General features: G+C 40.1%; 1 protein-coding gene across 1 annotated transcript in view; it reads right to left on the reverse strand.

Moving 5' to 3' along the window:
* LOC136434960 (trichohyalin-like) overlaps positions 1-21,235 on the reverse strand; it is a 57,180-nt gene that overhangs the window by 1,844 nt on the left and 34,101 nt on the right. The window contains exons 35-63 of the mRNA XM_066428094.1: positions 19,572-19,656; positions 18,995-19,102; positions 17,634-17,660; positions 16,329-16,427; positions 15,590-15,694; positions 15,066-15,098; positions 14,265-14,399; positions 12,621-12,842; positions 12,168-12,334; positions 11,382-11,529; positions 10,675-10,800; positions 9,674-9,736; positions 9,191-9,256; positions 8,806-8,910; positions 8,099-8,218; positions 7,467-7,538; positions 6,957-7,055; positions 6,516-6,566; positions 5,989-6,062; positions 5,650-5,719; positions 5,231-5,302; positions 4,851-4,932; positions 4,368-4,456; positions 3,796-3,864; positions 2,916-3,062; positions 2,223-2,306; positions 1,582-1,676; positions 737-860; positions 428-473 (exon numbers count right to left, since the gene is read on the reverse strand). Coding sequence (XP_066284191.1) covers positions 428-473; positions 737-860; positions 1,582-1,676; positions 2,223-2,306; positions 2,916-3,062; positions 3,796-3,864; positions 4,368-4,456; positions 4,851-4,932; positions 5,231-5,302; positions 5,650-5,719; positions 5,989-6,062; positions 6,516-6,566; positions 6,957-7,055; positions 7,467-7,538; positions 8,099-8,218; positions 8,806-8,910; positions 9,191-9,256; positions 9,674-9,736; positions 10,675-10,800; positions 11,382-11,529; positions 12,168-12,334; positions 12,621-12,842; positions 14,265-14,399; positions 15,066-15,098; positions 15,590-15,694; positions 16,329-16,427; positions 17,634-17,660; positions 18,995-19,102; positions 19,572-19,656 — 2,783 coding nt within the window. The remainder of the gene's footprint in view (positions 1-427; positions 474-736; positions 861-1,581; positions 1,677-2,222; positions 2,307-2,915; positions 3,063-3,795; positions 3,865-4,367; positions 4,457-4,850; positions 4,933-5,230; positions 5,303-5,649; positions 5,720-5,988; positions 6,063-6,515; positions 6,567-6,956; positions 7,056-7,466; positions 7,539-8,098; positions 8,219-8,805; positions 8,911-9,190; positions 9,257-9,673; positions 9,737-10,674; positions 10,801-11,381; positions 11,530-12,167; positions 12,335-12,620; positions 12,843-14,264; positions 14,400-15,065; positions 15,099-15,589; positions 15,695-16,328; positions 16,428-17,633; positions 17,661-18,994; positions 19,103-19,571; positions 19,657-21,235) is intronic.

Genomic DNA, 21,235 nt, shown 5'->3' on the forward strand with positions numbered 1-21,235 from the left:
TACTTCACTTTACTGTTTGATGTCAGAAACTGTACAATTGCATGTAAAGGTAATTACATGTACGCAGTGACACCCTTAAAAGATGTTAGGCAAAAGACAGTCTTCACACATTTCAGCACGACTTCACAAAATCATCGTTACTATCAGTGTGTGTTCTGTTTTACACCTACAAGTTCTATTTTACACCTACAAGTTCTGTTTTACACCTACAAGTTCTGTTTTACACCTACAAGTTCTGTTTTACACCTACAAGTTCTGTTTTACACCTACAAGTATTTTGTTGCTTTAAAGTCAACCAAGTATGGGGTTGATGTGCCAATATCAACAGTAGCAACATTCATCAAGCATACATGTTAATGACTACATTACTTCCAACTTTCATGTCTTTTTCTACATTTTGGTAAGGACTGCATGGAAGGACACTCACGTTTTGACATGTGATGGGCGATGCTTCTGTCCAGCTCCTGTCTCACCTAACAGGCAAGAATAAGAACAATTCATGACTTAAACCTTCAAACAGATGTACCAAGTTGGTGCATGGAGGCACCCATAATCATTTGACTAGTTAGTCAGGCAATATCTTAATACGAACTTTCTGCTGCTGCATAAAAAATGACTGATCAAAGTCTGCTCTTTTATGTTGGAAGGCAGTTCAGTTAATTTTTTTCTATAATATATAAAATACACCAACACAGAAGAAAGTTCATGAGAATACATAAATATTTGTTGTCCCCACCTTCCTGGTCAGAGCGTCCTCCCCGTCTGCAGAGTTGTTCATGAGGCTGGAGATGTGCAGAGTTCCGCCCATGCTGGTGTTCAGCAGGCCTGAACTCACGTCCTGTAACTTCTGCCTCTCCACCCTGGAACACGATACATGGACATGTACACCATTGGCAAGAAAGTGCTTTAAATGACTTAGTAACTTGTTTGATACTGTAAATGCATTTAAATTTGTGTGGTTTATATTTTGCACTAAGGCTAAAATAGGGTGTTTGCGGTGGTTTTAAGTTTGTGGCAGTGCTATAGTCACATACTAGTAGTAGTACTGCTACAGTATTGGGCAAAAATGTTTGCTGTGGTTTTAAGTTTGCGGTAAAACGGTCGCCATGAAAACCGCAAACATAAAACCACTGCGAACATTTTTGCATTTACAGCTGTACCATTAGCTATAGGAGAATACTTTCAAAAGTTTTCACAGGCCTAAGCCTAAACTCACATCCTGTAACCTAATGTGTATTTCTACCCTAGGATATATGGGATCAGTACCTTGGCACAGTTGATAAGCTAAGTGCTATATGATAGCTTTGGGGCACAAAGCAATGTCCTGTGCATCAGTAGGTTAATATTAAATCACAAGTCATACAAAATGTACCTGAGTGTAAAATAAGGGCGAAGTGAAGCCTCCACAGCAGACACTGGTCAGTGTTGTGATATCAACATCTACGCTATTTTCTAAACAAAGGCCTCCTCAGACTGTCAAAATACAACTTACAGCAAAAGTCATTAAGAATAATACAAACATGAGGCAAAGTGAATCACTTTCAATTAATACTAGATACCCTGGTATGTAGTTTGACTCACGTGAGTTTTGTGACTGACTCCGTGGTCCTCTCCCTCTCCTTCTCCAGCTGAGAGTTCAGACGCTCTGCCTTCTTTATTGCCTCGTTGTACCTCTCCTGAAAAAGGGAGGGGGGTTGAGACAACGCTGTATGCTTTCTATGAAAAGTGATCTCCAACCAAAAAGTTTACCTTGCTGAAGAGCTAATCTTCCACTGGTCATGACACGTACAGAGAAGACAGATGCTACGTGTGTGTACAGTATTTACAGGTTCACTGTACCGGGAAAATTCTCCTTGGTCTTTTCAACAAGCACAATGAACAGTGGACAACTAAGTCGTAAGGACTGTGACCCTTTCACACAGCATGCATGTCGGATGAGTGACAATCGCAGGGATTTGAACTCCCGAACTAAAGTGCCAGAAACAGACTCACTAACCACTTGTCTGGACTAAGTTAGACTAAGTGTGTACGTCTTACTAAGTTAAACTAAGTACTTTTATTCTAGTTGACCTTTTTTCCTGACTATTAGACAAAACGTCAAAGGCAACAAAATTGTAAGGCTTCTTTATTGATCAAATCAAGGGATGGAACATTGTACTTCTTTCAATAACAAAAACATGTAGTTGAAAGAAATTGGCAAATAAAAGGTTGAGCACTCTTACCATAAATCTGTCTTTTTCTGCAATAACTGTTTCCCTTTGGGTCAGACTATCATTGAGGGAGGATCTTAGCCTGGCCAGCTCTCCCTGGAAATGGCACAAGTTTGACATTAACTGGTCAGCTTGTCTTTAGTACAAGTTTCAACAACGTCCTATAACAGTACACATAAATGGTATACGAGCATAGAATAAAAAGACTCTTTGTTCATAAGCAAGAGTTTTATTCACCCGACATTTCGGCGACTGTCATTTTCCTGAGGACACTAATGACTGGTTCACTTTGCACTACAGACGGTCACCGAAACATTGGTTGAACAAAACACTTGGCTGTGTACAAAGAGTCTTTTTATTCAGTGACTTACTGAATGAAACCAACTATTCATGGGAGGAAACGAACATGCAGTCACCTAACTTAAAGAGAGCCCTTACTGGTAACATTCTCTCAATATTACTGATGACATTATTGACAATTGTAACAATTATAGTTGAAATGTATTGAAAACTCAACTAAACCAACTACATGTAAACTAAATGATATTCATCTCAAATTTCTTCAAATCTTTTGGCATCTAGAATCCAAACGATGATAATGGACAACTAAGACTTTGATACTATCATAAGGTTTAGCCTACAGATACATGTCCAAAGATTATATAGAGACTAATATCATAGATAATGGGATAATGTCTGTCATACCTTTAGCCCAGTCACGGACTGCTCATACTCGCTGCGTATCCTCTCATCGTTGCTGTCCCTGAGTTTGTCCAGTTTGTTGCGGGCCTGAGCCTGGCCCTCCAGGTACTCATTAACCTGCTGCAGCTTACTGTTCAGCTCTGCTCGAGACTGGGGGGTGGAGAAAACACTAAAGTATTAAAATATATTGATAATAATTATATCAAAAGTTGCAGAAACTTTCGAATTGGTTGTGGCCTGTTCCTTTCAATACTGTAACAGTGAAACCTGTGCTAGTGACCATCTCATGAAAACCATGTTGCCATTGTGGCAACTTTTTGGTGGTCCCTTAAACAATCTTTCCCATTGATCACAGTATCATAAAAATCCAGTCTATAGTGGTCACCTGTCTACTGTGACATAAAAAATCCCATGAGTGGTCACTAGTTCAATGAGAATGGCTCAATAGCTGTAGTGTTGCATTGAAAGATGATTATACCGGCTACACAATACATACAGAATAGGCTGTTAAAATAAAGTCTTTCAAAGGCGTATAGAAAAGTTTGTCAATGACATGGAAAAAGAATTGTCGAGTTGAATGGTAAAATACCAGGCAACAAACAAATGCTCACTAAATGTGTGTGCTCTATCTGGCTTTTAAATGCGTGTGCATACCTAAGTTCAAAATAGTCTGTGTCATTATAATTCTTTGTAAACTGTGAAAAAATCCAAAATTGTAGTGTTGCCTTAAAACAAAACGAAACAAAAACAGTGTAAAAAGTTTAGTTCACAAAATGACATTTCAAAGCTTTCACCAGTAAGGGTGAGTGAGAAAAGGCAAACTTTTACAATGTTTTTGCGACACAGACATATCAATAATTTGATAGCAGCTAAACATGCATACCTGTGCCTCAAGCTGTTTCTTGTAGTTGTCAATATAGGACTTGTCTACGAAGTTTGAGTCCACATGTTGCTGTGCAGGGCAGAAAGGAAAAGTGAAGTGAAGCAGCCACCCAAGGACAAAGTAGCATAGCTCAAAAACAGTAGCAAACCTGGGCTCCTATCATCATAGTATGGCTTCTCTTCCCAATATAAAGCTGCGATGTTGAAACAGTGAAATGACTTTATAGTGTAGTTTTATCATTGTAAGTGTATTCATAATTGTTATATAGATGTACATGCTTGTTTTGTGCATTTTACTAGCCCTTTGCAAAGTCCACTATACTTGGGCAGACCTGGCTGTATTTTGCTCACGGATGAACCAGTAGATACAATATTCTCTATCTATTAGACTCTATTACTTTTATATAATGATCTAACTTTTACATGTAGCCCTTTTATGAGATCTGCAAAAATAGTGTTGCAAAAAAATGTCCCAAACATTAAAAAGGGACATTATACAAAATGATTTACAATTGTCCGAAACTTCGAGCTAGAAGGTAGAAAGTAAAGTCACTGTAGAATATCCACACCAACCTTGTACTTGATAAATTCATCCTCGATTTGCTCCTTCAACTTCTCAAATCTCTGGACCTCCTTTTCCATGGTCTTGTATGATGTCATGTCTGAACAGAAGAAATAAGAGTTAGAGATAGCAACATTAGTGGCACTGCAGATTGTATGATTATGTCCAAACACTGTCCATGGTATGTATTGTTGGGATAATGAAATGAAGACCTTTATTGTACACAAATATGTAAAGCTAACGTGTGAAACTGTACTACTAACAGTAAAACAATAGATTTTGTCAATGCAGGTGCAACACATCAGCGCATGCAACGCGCATGAAGTGCTTTCAAATTATTTGATGGAAGCCCATGGGATACAATAAGAAGCCTGTGGTATATATCAATAAGAAGCCTGTGGTATATGGTGAAATATAGACCGGCCCAGAACATACATGTTGAAGGTTATCCTGGCCCAGGTAACACCTGGTGTATCCTGACAGTGTGTACTAACCATTCTGCAGCTGTCTGTTCAACATGTCTGCCTTGGCTCTCATCTGTTCCTCCTGCTCCATCTGACCTCTAACCTCTCCAACCTGACAACGACAAAAAGATAAATGACGATGTGAGTCGGCAGGACAGAGGCACCTGGCGAGCGGTCATCAAACTCCTCCATCCAATTTTTTTTGGGTGCAAGCGCGTCCAACCCCCAGATGATGGGGAACAGAAGACTTTAAACAGGATAGTTCAGTGTGAGTGTGACAAGAAGAAAATTGAAGCTCAAACATCTTGACTCCCTTCATTTGTTTAATAAATTACAAGTGCGGCTGGTTCTTTGATGATTTTACATGATATCAAAGTTATGAAATAAAGAGGTACACATGTAAGTCTGACCTGTTTCCTGAGTGTTTCGATGGTTCCCTGCAGAGCCTTCCTCTCCTGGCCCCAGTCTCCTGACATGAACTCCTGTGGTGTGTAAGGAAACAATGTTATTACATTTTGTAGATATTTAAAAAAACAAATTAACTTGTTTTTGGGAATGTTTTTCTCAAAAGGGAGGGACAAAACACTATACTTCTAAAATTTAGTCTGATTACATTAATTTTGTAAAAAAGCATCTTTTTTCATACAGTACCTTGCTTTTCAAATGTTAAACCAATAATATGAAACAGGTCTTTTACACTTTAATGACTATTGATACAGAAGACTTACATGTATCCTCATACTAGTATAACATTGTGAGAGCAGGGATGAATATTAGCATAGGATATACTTGATAGACTAAGCAACTTTTAATTTGCTGTGATTTTGACCTTGAGTTTCTTCTTGGCTCCTCTGAGCTGCATTCTAGCCGTGGCCAGGTCCACCTGTAGTCTGGTGTTTCTGTGCAGGGGTATATTAGACATGTACTTGATGTGACAAGAGGTATTGTACTTTATCATGGGCTGAATACTCTATCTAAGTCTTAGTCTTGCAGCCAAGGGCTGTGTGAGACATAGCTTTTAATAGACAACAGGGCTGAAGATCAAGGGTTAGGAGTGCCTGCCATTCTGCAATAGTGTTGCCTTAGCAAGGAGGGTGTAACATGTAGAAGCTCCAGTAGTTGTGTATCTAAAATTGTCTTCATTTGTGTCTTAAAAGCTGTTACTCACCTCTGCATCTCTTCGTGCATCTTCTCCTCTGCCATTTTCTTCAGCTCTGCCATCCTCTTTATCCTCCTCTTCTCCTGCAACATGGAAAAATCACAGGGAAATATGTACTAACATTAGCGTAACTCAGTCTACTTTTAGCTTACTGAAAAGCGGGTCCAGTAAAAAGGACAGATACAATGAGGAGAGCCCTCACTGGACAGTGAGATTTTGCGTTATACAGACTAATACAGGCTCAATCTACAAGGGAAACTCTCAAACTACAATACACACTAATTTGAGTGAACTACAGTGTACAGCAGCTCAATGCTCCAAAGACAACAACCATTTCCAGTTAGCATACAAGTTTGGTAAGTAATAGCAGCCAGGATTCAAACTCAGGACCTTTCGATTTTTAACGTTAGACACTCATACTCCTGTCAGACATACATGTCCAAACTGTGTGCTGCTGTCTTACGGTTGGTTACTGTTACAAGGGGAAAGGTGAAACTGAAGCAGTTAATTCATATGAAGAGTTGATAGGAACAAACCTCATCCACTCCTGTATGTGCCTCTGCCTTTTCTCTTTCAAGCTGTGCAATCTACAACAAACAGAAATCAAAATGTTTATTTATTTAAAACTTTAACTTCAAATATCTTCATTTTTTTTTACATATCAGCGCCTTAAATCAGTCTTTTCTTTTGTAACTTATAGTGAGATGGATTGGACAAGCCATATATTTCTGCAACAACAGAAAGAAAAATAGATGGCAAATGTGCCAATAGCTTTTCTGTGGAACTGTTATGAATAGTATACATGTACATGTACATATGTCGAGTACATGTACATCCAAAGCCTTAGCAATGTCTTCCATACATTTCATTTCTTCATATATTACAGACATACATGTACAATTATAGTAGACAGCAAGTATCATATAAAATGTCGCAGTTTGCCAATTCTTGTGGCTTGTTGAAAAGGTCACACTTACTCTGAGTCCCAGCTTTGACCTTGATTTGACCTCACTTTCCCACAATGCCCTGGAGTCTTCCGCATCGCGAGCAAACAGGCTGCGATTGGATGCCTCCTCCTGGCAAAGGAAAGCGGGAATTTTAGATCTACGCAAACTGGCAGTATTCTAGTGTCATAACTGACTGTACCTAGTACCTGTGCACACACATGTACATGTAGCTACGTGTAACACTATGTGCAGACTATAAAGTGGTGCATCAATAGATAAGTATGGATGGCGAGAATTGGACAGACTTAAGACACCACAGGGAAAATTGCCAAATCGATCTATAATCTTCAATAATCATAATGATTAGATGGTCTCTTCAACTTTGACAAATCGCTTTTTCACGCTGTAATTGACAGTCTCCTATTTGGACATGAGGCACAACCAACAGCATTTTAGGTATCCATCTACATGTACTGACATTGCCTAAAACAAATGGGTGTTTCTGAGAATGATGGACCATTTTCTCGCTGACACACTTACACTGAGTTTGTCTTCCAGATGAACGTTGGAAGTCTTCAGGTTGGCAACCAGGGCCTCCAGACTGGACCTCACCTGGTAGGGGCAAAACAACACACGTGATGCAACTGATAACAATAACTTGGTCGCTGACAGGCTTCAAGGAATCTGGTAAGCATCTCGATGTACATGTATCTTACATGTGTCTCACTGAGGAGCTAGACTGCTAGACTCTTTCATCAAGAAGGTACAGGTACCTAGGTTTGATGTCATTTATCCTCCAGCTCTAGGTACATGTATAATAAATATACAATGTCATGTACAGTGGGCCATTTCATTTGTCATCTCATTCGAAAGACTGCAACACTTTCCTACAACAACGGCCAGGATTCAAACTCCTAACCTTCTGATCCAGAGACTGACAGAGGTGCTGTTCACTGGACTACAGAATGATGCTACTGCCATGGCACAAACTGACAACACAGCCCCCACCTTTGCCTGGCTAAACAGTACCCTTCTAGCAGCCCTCCCACTACATGTAGTTAGCCCTCTGCAGAGAAACTCTTTGACAGTGAGAGTTTGTGTGACACAGACAGGGGAGGGCTCTTCAGAGCTCTGGACAGTGAGAGTTTGTGTTCCGCAGACTTCCCACCCACCTTGTGTGAGTCCTCCAGGTCCTTCTGTAACATCTCGGCTCGCGTCTGCTCGTGTTTCAGGGTGGTGTCCAGCTGAGCCTTCTCCATCTGCAGCTTCTGTACGGACGTCTCCAGCTCCGCCTGGCAACAAGGAGAAAGGTGATGAGAAACTGTACATCTGTAAGTCATGGTTCAAAAGACTACTAGACTAAGAGTATATAGTATGCAAAAATATGGCCTGACATCTGAATATATGACAGGGATATGGTTATGAACAGCAACACTGTTTCTGACCATCCAAACTGTCTTTTGTCAATTGAATTTATTACATGTAGTTGAAGTTATTTTTAACTCTTTGCACATGTATTGTCTTTCCAGTGCATTGTCACGAGCAAGCCACTTTGGTTAAAGAATACAGAAATAAACAGATAGATATTACACAGACACTTTAATTCATTTCCTTGCTTCAGCTGGCATGTTGGCCAACCTATCCAACCAGCCTTCTGCTGTAGCAGTTACTTTTTGGCCTGTGAGGCCAGAACTACATGTAATAAGGAGGTTCACAATTCTACGTATGCAAGTGCAAGGTCAAAGGTGAAGACCCCCGACTTGTAAACCATACTTTGAACCATGAACCTCCTTCTAGGTTTGGGCCATCACAAAATGGGGTGTGCCTTAAGTTTATAGTCTTACAATGTATATACATAACTGACAATCATGTTGGGTACCTTTCTCTGTGGGTCAACTGAGTGTCTCTCCATCTCCTTTGCGTGGTCCTGCAGCTCCCGAATCTTAGTCTGCGAATCGTGTCTCTGTTCCTCCAGGCCCATCACCTGCAGTATGGATGGGAACAAACAAGGAGCCAACTTCACCATAAACTTAAATGTCACATTGTGTTCCTGACATAGCATGATCATAAACTTTTGCTGTCAACACAAGATTTCATAGTACATTTATTTATTTCAATTTATGAGTTACCTTTTCATAATGGTTGTATTCAGTTATGTGCAAAATGAACGAATCGTTATAAATGAATGAATTTTGTTGCTGACAATCAAACGGTACAATGTATGGCAAAAGCTACATTTGTATTACACTATAGCCGAAACTGACCTTGCTCTTCAATCTCTCAATCTCTCCCTGAAGGCTGTTTTTCTCAATCTCTAGCCCATCCTTAGCCTAGCAAGGAGCAAAATAGACAAAGTTGTAAAGTGAAAATCATAACAGGATGACTATATGCAATATTAGCCTTTACCAGGCCTGGCAGATGGCTGGGAAAATAGTAGAAATTAGCCAAATCAAGTGAATAGTATGCTAAGGGAGTCGACTATGGAGAGAGGGTCCAATATGCCATCATAACTGCGCCTGCGAATGAAACCCTATGGTGGCCAAACTCCCCTGGCAAATATTCTCCCTATAGCCGGCACGGTTAGTCTGGTAGAGACTAGTGCAATATCACAAATTATTACACAACTATTTCAATCAAATAACACAACAACATACTTGTAAGAAAACACAAACACATAGCATATTATGCTTACATAATGTCATTCAATATTATCATAATAATATACAATTTCTGTATGGACAACAAACCTTTTTGACTCCTTCCAGCGCAGCCTCTGCAAGGGAGACTCTCTTCATCGCCTCAGACAGCTCCTGTGGGAGGGGACAACGTTCTGTGAACTAAACTGAATATCTATCATTATTCTAAGTCTAGCCAACTATACTTTCTAAGGGTCAGACCAGGAAGGATTGTGAGAAGGAAAGTAGATACTTTTATTAGGTAAAATTGTAGAATGTTTTGTACATGTACATGTATATGTGTGAAAATGAAGGACTGGTGCGTTTATTCTTCAAACATCAGTGCAAGCAATGTAAAATGTAGTTTGTGGATTTTTATACATATTTCACATGAAGCGTTGACTGTGAAAGTTATCATTTTCTTCTCTCAAAACCTTCCAGGGCAATTCAAGATTTCACACACCCAATACAATGCTTCCCGGTTCTTCCCTTAACTTTAAAAATAAAAGCTCCCCACTTGAGCAGTACCAAACAGGAACTAGATGCTTGTGATGGTGTCCTTGACTCCTCATACACTACATGTACATGTACCTTGTACATGTACCTCATGCTTGCTCAGTGACACTGGTTTAAATACTTGTTTTGCTCTCCTGTGTCTGCAAGTGAAGACAATGTATTTTAACAGGTAGACAAGCTAGGGTGCCCTGTTTTAGTGCAGCAGTGATGAAGTCAGCTGAAGATCTTACCTCGAAAAGAAAGATCCATAAAATTCAGAGCCAGACCAGAGGGATATTGAACAAAACAGACAACAGTCATACATTTCATACCATGTGGTCATCTTTCCAACTGGTGTATCCAATATATATATGTACTGTAGTATGAGAGACATACAAGATGTAGGACAGTTCTTGATTTGCCCAATCTTCCAAAAACAATAGTGGCTTAAAAGTACAGAGAGGAGCCCTGCCCCTATTCAGTTCAGTTTGGGGCCCAGCTGGGACTACACCCCCCTACAGGCACCAGTAGAATCATGATCTAAGCAGAACTGGCAGTATCTAGGAAGGACTGCTGACCTGCTGCATGCGCTGGTACTCCATGTTGGAGGAGCTCCTGTTCATGTCCTGACTCCTCATCTCCTCCCGCATCATGTTCACCGTGTCCGTCAGAGACTTGTTCTTCTCCTCCAGACTGTCCTTCAGCTGTGCACAGATGTTCAACAGAGGAGTCAAACTGTATACTATCATTTTGTTTGACATGCAGCCAAGGCTAGCCAGATCAAACACAGTATCAGTATTCCTAATAGCTACATATACTATGATTTCTTGAAAGGATAGGCTTGTCTTCTAGACTGTCCTTAAACTGTGAACAAATGTACATGTACAACACAACACAGATTGGATTCAGAGCACGGATGGCTGGGCTAAAATCAGACTTGCTATCTAGAAGCAGGATTCTAAGCACCAATGAAAATGACTAATCTAGATTTCTATAGTTAGGAAATCCTGACTACAATTCTACAACCCCAACACTATTCGCTCATTCTATGACAAAGACTGGATTTGGACACTTCAAATTTGGGTAAGTCCAGTTTTTGTGTTGGAAATTACAGTTCAACCCTGCTTATTGTTTAATTTGAATTCATCATATTGTGCAAGGGGGCAAAACAGGTGCATAAGTACCTTTACAAGTTGCCCTCCCACATAATGATTTCAGAATTCTCTTCCTACACAGATGAACTTTCAAGCTAAGAAATGCAAACAGTGCTTTCCCAAGCCCTCACCCGTTGATTCTCGTCCTTCATCCTGTCCAGCATGCCCTGCAGCCTGTCCTGTTCCGCCCCTCCCCCCCTGCTGCCGGGGCGTCCCCCGAACTTGGACTCTTCCGCCTGCTGCTTCAGCAACAGTGACTCGTTCTGCAGACCAGCGATCCTGGGCAGGGACATGGAGGAGAAATAAGTGTGAGGACAGTGTACTGTCTTGAACGTGAGAACATTTGGAAACTGCTGCTATAGATTAAAGGAGCCAAAAGCAATTTCAGAACGTTGGAAGTCGGATTTCTAAATTCAATTTTCTAGTCCTTTCTATACATAGTAAGTTTAAATAACATTATCCAAATCGCATATCGCCCTTCGTGCAGCAAAGATGCAAATCTGGGCGCTGATTTTGGGGTAATCCCAATATATGAAGGACTCCTCATGTGGCTTATTTCTGTGCTCTTTGCAAATGCAAAAGTATGTGATCATGATAGAAGTGTGCTAATATGAGCAAGTAAATACAAGGATTGAAATATTTTTACAAAAAAAGATACAGTAACAAACAGTAAGAAACATTGGCGTAATATAGCTTGAGCCATCAAGTCAGAAAGATACAAAAAGGACTCTATATAGAGTGCAAAATCTTGCAATAAACATTGTATTGTGATAATGCCAGTACAAATATTGTTTTCCTAACCTCATAATGGATTCAAGTTCACACACATTTGTTGCTTTAGCCTGAAATGAAATGTTCTTACAAACTACATACAATAAAAAAGTCACACCTCATCATACAATGATCTTAACTCTTACTTCTCATTGGCTGTCTCCAGCTTGGCCTTGAGCTTGGTGGAGTTGTCTCTCTCCTGTAGCACTCTCTGTTCCAGGGTCTCCAGGTTACCTCTTCTCTGGTCCAGGTCTCTCTGCAGGTTGTTCAGCTGGTTGTTCTTTTCATTTAAGGATGCTTGAGTCATTTGGATCTATTGGAAACAAAGGAAAAAAAATTATTACATCATACTGATATAACAAAACAAGTTCCAAGTTTTCATATCCTGATACTATGTCATTTAACTTGTTTTGTTACATTTTGACAAGAGTCGTCGAATAAAATGTTTACACTTGGCATTAGAAATGCTAAAGATATATATTACCAATCTTACATTGTGTTGCTATGGTTGTTTCAACAGCAAATTTAAACAACTCGCTTTTCCTTCTACATTGTACCTCAAAATCAAGTATCAGCAAACTTAAATCAATTTACAATACCTCATGTTCCAGCCCTTTAATCCGTGACTCAGCGGTGCCCAGCTGTTGGCCCATTCCGCGTTTGTTCTCCCTCAGGGCCGACAGCTCCGCCTCCTTGTGGTCGATGGCTCGCTTCAGCTCATCCCTCTCGTGCTGCGACGCCCGCTCCAGCTCGTTCCGCGCCAGGTGGCCCTTCTCCAGCTCCTGACTGGCGCTCTGCAGTCTCTGCTTCAGAGAGTCAAGCTGCGGAAATGGACACAAACAAGTCAGTTAATCGATTTTTTAACTACTGAAGTGTCAGTGTGAATGCCACTACACTAGGGTTGGCGGTACAAATGGCCAATGACCAGCGAATATCATTCAGTACCAGGGACAGGGATGGCAGTGTCAATAACCAAATTGACTGAACAGTCAACCAATCAGCACGAAGGACTGGGACAGCAGTGCCAGTGTGACTGTCATTCAGCACCAGGAACAGGGATGGCAGTGTGGATGACCAATGAATATCATTCATAACAATAATCCAGCAATCAGCACCAAGGACAGTCACATTTTGGTTGAAGTACTTTTCAACACTGTTCATTTAGATTTCTTTATGATCATGAAACTTTGCTTTGTGGCACTCTGCAGTCTCTGCTTCAGTGAGTCAAGCTACAGAAATGGATACAAGTCAACTAATCGATTTTTCCAACTACAGCAGTTTTAGTGTGAAAGAAGGGTCACCAGGAACAGGGACGGTGGTGCAAATGGCCAATGATCAGTGAATATCATTCAGTACCAGGGATAGGGATTGCAGTGCTGATGTGAATGTAACGGTGCACGCACCAGTTCTTCCGCGACAGTGGTCCATGGTAGTCCGCGACAAAAAAGGGACGAAAGGGTTTCGAGAGTCTGGGTTTGAGTTCACATTTCTCAAAATGTGCTTCGAACTGACATTAAATACTAACATAGCTGAAAAGCGTATGAATCGGTGTGTTTTGGGTGGAAATTGCGTTTCGATCCGAGCCTTACTTCCGGATATCCATACGCGTTGAAGGTAAACTGCCCCTTTGACCCAGATTGACCTTTGTTGCGTTCTTTTGGCCGTGTTGCATTACCTCGCGCACTTTATAATGGGCTTGATATACCTTGGAGTTTTCTCTTTCTGACACTAACAGTCATTTTCGTGTCAAAAAATTTTGTGATGTGTTTAGTTCCACGGGAAAATGCCAAATTGTGCGCCTCATTTTTGACGGAAAAATACTTTTTCCCTCTTATATTTACTAAAATTACAAAGGTTGAAGAAACTGGAACTCGGGTTTTCTTGTAGCTAGAGGGATATCCTTCATTGCCATTCACAGTTGTTTTGGCTCAGAAGTATTTCCTGGAAGAGACGGTCGCTAGACTTGGGGGTGTGCAAACTCAAATTGAGACCCAAAATAAACTAGGGGGTGCCCCCCGTAATTCAGCATCAGGAACAGGGATGGCAGTGTGAATGACCAATAAATATTATTGATGACAATAATCTAACAATCAGCACCAAGAACAGACACACTTTGGTTGAAGTTATTTCCAACATTATTTATTCTGATTTCTTTATGATCAGGAAACTTCTGTTTTGGAAAAAATAAGAGACTTAACTACTGTTTTATTATAAGAAAACAGTAAAATATAGCAATAACTGACCTCTGCATTGAGCCTGTCTTTCTGTGACTTCTCCTTGTCAAGGTCGGCAGTCAGCACGGCATTCTGGGACTTGACCTGCGCCAGCTGACTGTTGAACATGGCATGGGAGTGTGCCAGGGCCTCCTCACTCATTCTCTGTAAGGGGGAGGGGGGCAGAGAACAGTTATAAACAACATGGGAATGTGTCAGGGCCTCCTCACTTATTCTTTGTAAGGGGTAGGGGGGCAGACAACAGTTGTAAAGAACACAGGAGTGTGCCAGGGCCTCCTCACTCATTCTCTGTAAGGGAATCATCAGTGGAGATTTACAAAAGATGCGGGTAACTGTAGTTCTAAATGAAGTTCAGAGAGGGCAATAATCATACTTTTTTTGGCAAAGATAGAACCTTCTTGGTTTGGCCAACATTAGGATGAATGTGTACCTACATACCAAAAAAGACTATAATCCAATTATAACTTCTTGGGTTATGCTGTCCACAGGCAAACAAAGAAACAGCATCCCAAACATAACCTCCTTGTCAGCGTTGACTAAAAATCAACAACAACAACACTAAAAGATTCTGATTGACAAAACTTGTCACTATTTCTTTCAACAACCAGTGGGGACTACGTATACAAAACAAACATCAAAACAAACATACAACGAAAACAGTTAACCAACGAAACAGCACATTCTTGTGAAAAGATAACCTTCCTGGCTCTGCAGAAATTTCTGGCAAAGAAACTTACAGGAACAAAAGGGAACATCAATGTTCAACAGCAAATTTTCATTTTTTTTCCAAAGTTTTTAGACTAGTCTGACCTGCTCAGTCCTGCGAGCAAACTTCACTCTATTCTGTAGGATAATGAAAGAATAATAGATCCTGAGCTGGGATATAGTCACTGGTGCTTTCTAGTCGCGTGAAACGAAGGGAATTAATAGCTATAAACCATGGGGCAGAACTATGAGAATAGGTGCAGAAAAACTGCTGACCAACACCTCTACTAGTTCAAAAGGAATCCCTAATTGGCACAAGCTCCCCTTGTCCTCAACTTTTGAAAATAGTCAAAACATCTCAAAGACATCACTATACTGTCTGATTCAAGATTTGTCATAATCTGACGGACCTATACAGTCATGCACAAGTATACCCTCCAATAGCAGGTCTCTCCTCACTCATTCTTTAAAAGAAGGGAAACTGCTGACTCATTTAATGTGGCTTTCCTGTTCTCATAGGCTTGTATTGCAGCCGTAGCTGTGTGTGTAATACAGCTGAACCATTGAAAATATGCCATGATATCACCAGGCACTAGTTGCTAGACACACACAAAATAGTCTCAACTCACAATCTCGTTCTTGAGCTCCTCTATCTTGTTGTTGAGCTCCTCGTTCTCATTGTGCAGCAGACCGTACTCATCCCTGTACCTGGTACGCTGCCGCTCCAACTCAATCTGGGACGGAAGGAAACAAACAAACATACAGGTTCCAGCTCATGTTGTCATTCTAAAAGCCTAGAAAACTACTTGTGGAGAAGACTATCCACTAGGCTTCAATTAGCCTTATCAGCAATAATAGGCATAGTAAAAGGTTAGTAATTAGCACGGCTAAGAAGGATATACATAATATCATTGACATTAATGTTTCTTGAACATTGAACTGTTTTCTGAACATTTCGAACAGTATTTTTTTTAAACTTGAAACTCTGCTTCTTTGTGCACAGTACTATTTCCAAGTCTGTATTAGACTGACAGACATTATCATTGACTCTCTAGTATACATAGATGTTTGTGATCTTCCATCATAATTATGGTTCCTCTGAAAGCTTCATCCGACATACATGTAGATCTCCTAGCAGGTTGACTGTATTCCATTCCATGCAGAGGCTATAACAATGATAACAATTCTTAGGACTTCAAACCGAAGAGCTATTTACTGGTTCAATCTCCGTTGATCTGCATTGTTCATGTAGGTTGATGAAGGTTAGAGATACAGGTAGTAAGATATGCAAGATAACAGTGACTCTTGAAGGTTTACAAAAAATAATGTAAGGTGCACTTCTGTGTACAGTGAGTATCCAAACAGTACCTTAAGATGCATGAGTTCACTCTTCAGTTTCTCATTGTGGTCGGAAACAGACCGTCTCGTGTCGTCGGCACTTTCCAGCTTGTTCATAGCCTCGCTTTGCTGTAAGGGAAGTCAAAATACAACAACTGACTTAAAGTCTAAAAACGTTATTATATATTACTGTCCCCAAAATGATAAAACATTAACCTGTTTTAAACTTGGAAAGACATTGGAAATTTGAAGATAACAGCAAAACTGAATCGAAAAATTTCTACAAATGTAAAATCTATGACAGTATTAGAATTGTAGCATTAACATACTGAATTGCATGTTCTTTGAAATGACATGTTACACTTAGGGTACTAAGGACTTTAAAATTCATAGGTGTCTTTCCAAATTTAAAGGCACAAGACGGTAGATTCACAACATAGACCTCCTGCAGACATATTTCAATGAAAAATGTACAAACCTGAAACACAGAAAACCTGTTTCAAGTACAACAGCTTGTTCAACCCCTATAACGTTAGGTACAACACTTAACCACAAGCAGACAACAGCACACAATGAGGACAGTGTCAGCTGGCCACACAAAACATCTTTGAGCTTAACACAGATGTTAGTAGTAACAGACAGGTCATGCAAGAAAGACACACACATAGCATGCAAACGTTTCTTCTTATAAACACATGTTAACAGGTGACACTATAATTCCAAACAATCTAATTGAAATTCTGGAAAATTTTAATCTTTTGGAAGCGTACTGGCCAGATGAGTTTATGACTGTAGGTACAAAATGTATGATGTAAGAAGCAATAACAAATATGCAGTTGTCAAGCGTCTTCTGGATGCCCCACACGAAGAAAACAAAGAAATTAAACGCTCTCCTTTTGCAGGGTACACCCAGAGGACACTGTGTTTCCGTGGCAATTCCATACACATTACATGTGTTCCTCACACACATGACACATCAGTGTTTTTTCCTCATACCAGATGCTGGGACAGCATGAAAATTGATTGACATGCAAAGCTACCGGATAATTGTTAATCCATAGAGCCCATTTGGGAAGTCTGGTTGCCCCGCCCCCCATTTTTGGATGCCCTGTCTGTAATACTACCTAAAAGTAAAAGCCTGCAGTATACTTCCAAAAAAAATCAAGATTTCCAAGAATCATACTGTCTGTATGGAATTATAGCATCACCTGTTTTGTTAAGAAACCACACAAACTAAAGAAGCTATGAAGAAACTAGTGTTAGTATTTGTCATGCAAACTAGTCCATGCAGCTTGCCGCTAGAGAAACACACACAAATGTGAGGAGGTGACTCACTCTTTCTACTGACAACTTGCTGATTTCCTATGGGATGAAGAACATAATGCGTTGGTAACAGAGTCATGCCCCTTCATGCTTTACTGTGATAGTTATATATAGACAAGGCTTGGTGGTGAATACATTGTATGCCTGTTACAATACAAGCTCTGTTTGACAAAAACAGTGCACACAGTGGTGGAAACAAAGACTGTAAATCATCTGGGCAAATTTGAAACAACCAATACTCAATAGACTATGCTGATTGGATGACATTCGGGCGCACATCAATTTTCATTTCCAAAAAAAGTTTTCGACCATACTGTAAATTGTACAAAAACAGCTGCAAAATGAGCAAATATACGGCTGTATGCTGTAAATTGCGAAAATATGTAAAAATATAATGTCGTAGGATATCAAAATACGGATACTTATGTGGTAGAATTCCAAAATGTGAAAGAACAAAAATGAAGAATTTATTGTTCAATATACCATACTCTGTATGTTTAGTGATTTGTTCAACCTTCCTGACCTCTCAGACTTCATAACAAAGGCAAAATGTTGGGCAAACCGTTATTTTCTTTGAATGCTAGCATCAGTTTTGGGATCCCCAAAGGATGTCATCCATATAATCATATCAATATGGCCTTATGATATCATAAATTTGAGTTGCCACTACTAGCTGTTCTCCTATCTTTACATCCCAGAATTTATTTCTGGTCAGTACAAAATGAGAAGGATTCACTGCTACATGTATACCCACATCATATATGATTGACATAGTGTACCGCTAAGATCAAAGCAGCCAGAATGTATCAAGCAACAGGACATACTCTTTACTGTAACCTGGTTACAGTAAAGAAAGAAAACAGATAAAAGAAGATAGCTAAGGCCACACTCTTTTGATTATATGGATGACATCCTCTGAGCACCCCAAAACTGATGCGAGTGTGAAGAAAAAAAGAAGTTGGGTCAAAGAAGGTTGCCCTTATTATGAACTTAGTGTTCAGGAAGGTTCAACAAATTACTGAACGCGCAAAACATAAAATGCAAGTTTACAAATCAGCACTTTTTACAATAGGAAAGAGACATTTTATCATTAGTATCAATTGTCCGATAGTTTTGTTGCAATCTAGACTTGTTCATTTAGAAACTGCTTTGCACGATTTACAGCATGGTCAAAAAAGTCTAATGTTTTCAAAAACAGACAAAAATTGATGTGCGCAAGGATGTCATCCATATACATTGTAATTGAATCAATATTGTCTAAGGGATAAAAAAAGATGCATGAGAACAAGGACTGGTACATAAACTCGACAGAACAGCAAAGAAGGAAAAGAGGATACAAGGTACATGGCAGGAGGCGGAAAGAGATGGAGTACCTCGTTCTTAAGCTGCTGCATCTGTTCGTTGTGATGCTCCTCCTGTGACTGCCGGGCCTGTTTCTCTGCTGACAGCAGCCGCCGAGCCTCGTCACGCTCCTCCTCCAACTGGGGGAAAAGCAGTAACAGTTTCAGCACCACGGACAGGGACAGCAGTGTCATTATGAATGTCATTCAGCACCAGGGACAGGGACCACAGTTTCTGTGTGAATGTCATACAGCACCAGGGACATGGACAAAATTGTCAGTGTGAATGTCATTCAGCACCAGGGACAGGGACAACAGTTTCACTGTGAATGTAATTCAGCACCAGGGACACAGATGGCAGTGTGAATGATCAATGAATGCTATTCATGATAACAATCAAGCAATCAGGACCAAGGACAGGCACACTTTGGTTGATATACATGTAATTTTCAACATAAGTCACTGTGATTGTTGTAATAATTATAAAAATAAGTGGAACTAAGCTAAACTTATCTGTGATTTATGACTTAAATTCTATGGAATATGTCACAAGTTAACTGAATTCCTTGCCCTTGAAGGAAGAAAAAAAGATAAAACATGTTCTGCTTACAGCTTTGACTTGTGACTGGGTAGACCTGAGTTCAATCTGAAGACCCCTGATTGTCAGGTCAGATTTCTGCTTGTTTTCTACTTCTCTGTAATGATAAACACACAAACAAATATAAACATGTCAATATTATACAATGTGGTGACAATTGACCTAAAAAGAGGTGACAAATTTTGCCATTTCCTACTCCACAATAGACAAATTTGAAACACACAAACTGGATTCATCATAAATAAGCCAGACTGCATGAGGGCCTGCCTCCTCCATGTTCGGGGAATGGTCTCTGAACACATTCCATTTCTTACAGACGCGCACAATGACACAGACAGTATTTAAGCAAAATACCCCCTATGACGAAACCAGTTTGTGTGGTTTAAATTTGTCTATTGTCTGAACCAGGACTACATACAGTCAAACCTGTATTAGCGGTCACCTTTGCATAGCGGCCACCTGCCCATAGTGGTCACTTTTTGTCGGTCCCTTGGATTTTTCCCATTGACATAAGCATTAAGAATTAGGCTATAGCGGCCACCTGTCCAACGCGGTCGCGGCCAGACGATTTTCGGTCCCGCGAGTACAGTAACACTGCCGATAACGGGCAATGTGCGCCGGTGGAAGCCGCATCGCGACCACACGCCGGGTTCAAAATCTTCATTTTTTTATGCAGTTATCAAGTTTATGTGAACTCAACTTGACAGGATAATAATGATAAAGAAAACAAGAATGTTTTATCTTTGTTAGATTATCCCAAAGACATTATATAGGATCCATGGTTTGACGCGAACTGAAGTATTTCTTCACATGGCTTGCGTTTGTACATCGTAGCATATTTGACTATTTCTGTGCATTTGGACTGGGCAAACATTACGGTAGTTTTTGGAAAATACAGCCCGCACATGTATCTGATGCGCTAAGTTCGCGAATTGTTTCAATATCGGCCCAATATTTCCGTTTTCCCCGGGAATTCATCCGAAAATGTGCCCAAACACAATTTTCAAAATGGCGGAGCAGCATAAAGGTCATCGGAAGACACCACTGTTGCGGAGGTATAGTGTGTTAAATTTATTTTGCTGCAAACTATCACTGAGGATAATTACTTGACCAAAAGCCTCAAACTAAATATGGATAAGATTACTATGATGTAAAATTTGGGCTGTTGCAATTTTCTTAACAGAAAAAAGCCCTCAAAAGAGCGACCTTCCTCTCATTACCCTATTAGCATAATTGTAGAAGCCGATCGTGACAAGCAAACAACAACAGACAAGGAAAATTGTCGCCACGATTTTATGTTTGAAAACGGTCGAGAACTAACAGTAAGTGGCAACTGAGCAACATATATTTTGTTCTTAACTAACTAGGTGGCATTTTGCTGCGAAGGACTTAGTTTCATATGATTAGAACTCGTTGGTGACGCGTGTGCCGGCAGTGAAGCAGTCGCGAATGATCAAGAGTAGAGTATGGTGATGCTGGTCTGTTCAGACATGAAGCTCGAGTAAGCCATGGATTTTGGAGTTGGCAGATACAATAATTCTTTTTTCAAGCCCATAATAGAAGTAAATGAACAAGAATCGAATTTCTAAAATATGCCTTACCTATGTTAATGTTTACATGTGTACTGTACGGTGAATAAAAAAAATGTATCTCAGTGGGTACTGAAAACATGTGTC

This window comes from Branchiostoma lanceolatum, chromosome 5 (assembly GCF_035083965.1).
Source record: "Branchiostoma lanceolatum isolate klBraLanc5 chromosome 5, klBraLanc5.hap2, whole genome shotgun sequence".
Classification (NCBI taxonomy): Eukaryota; Metazoa; Chordata; class Leptocardii; order Amphioxiformes; family Branchiostomatidae; genus Branchiostoma; species Branchiostoma lanceolatum.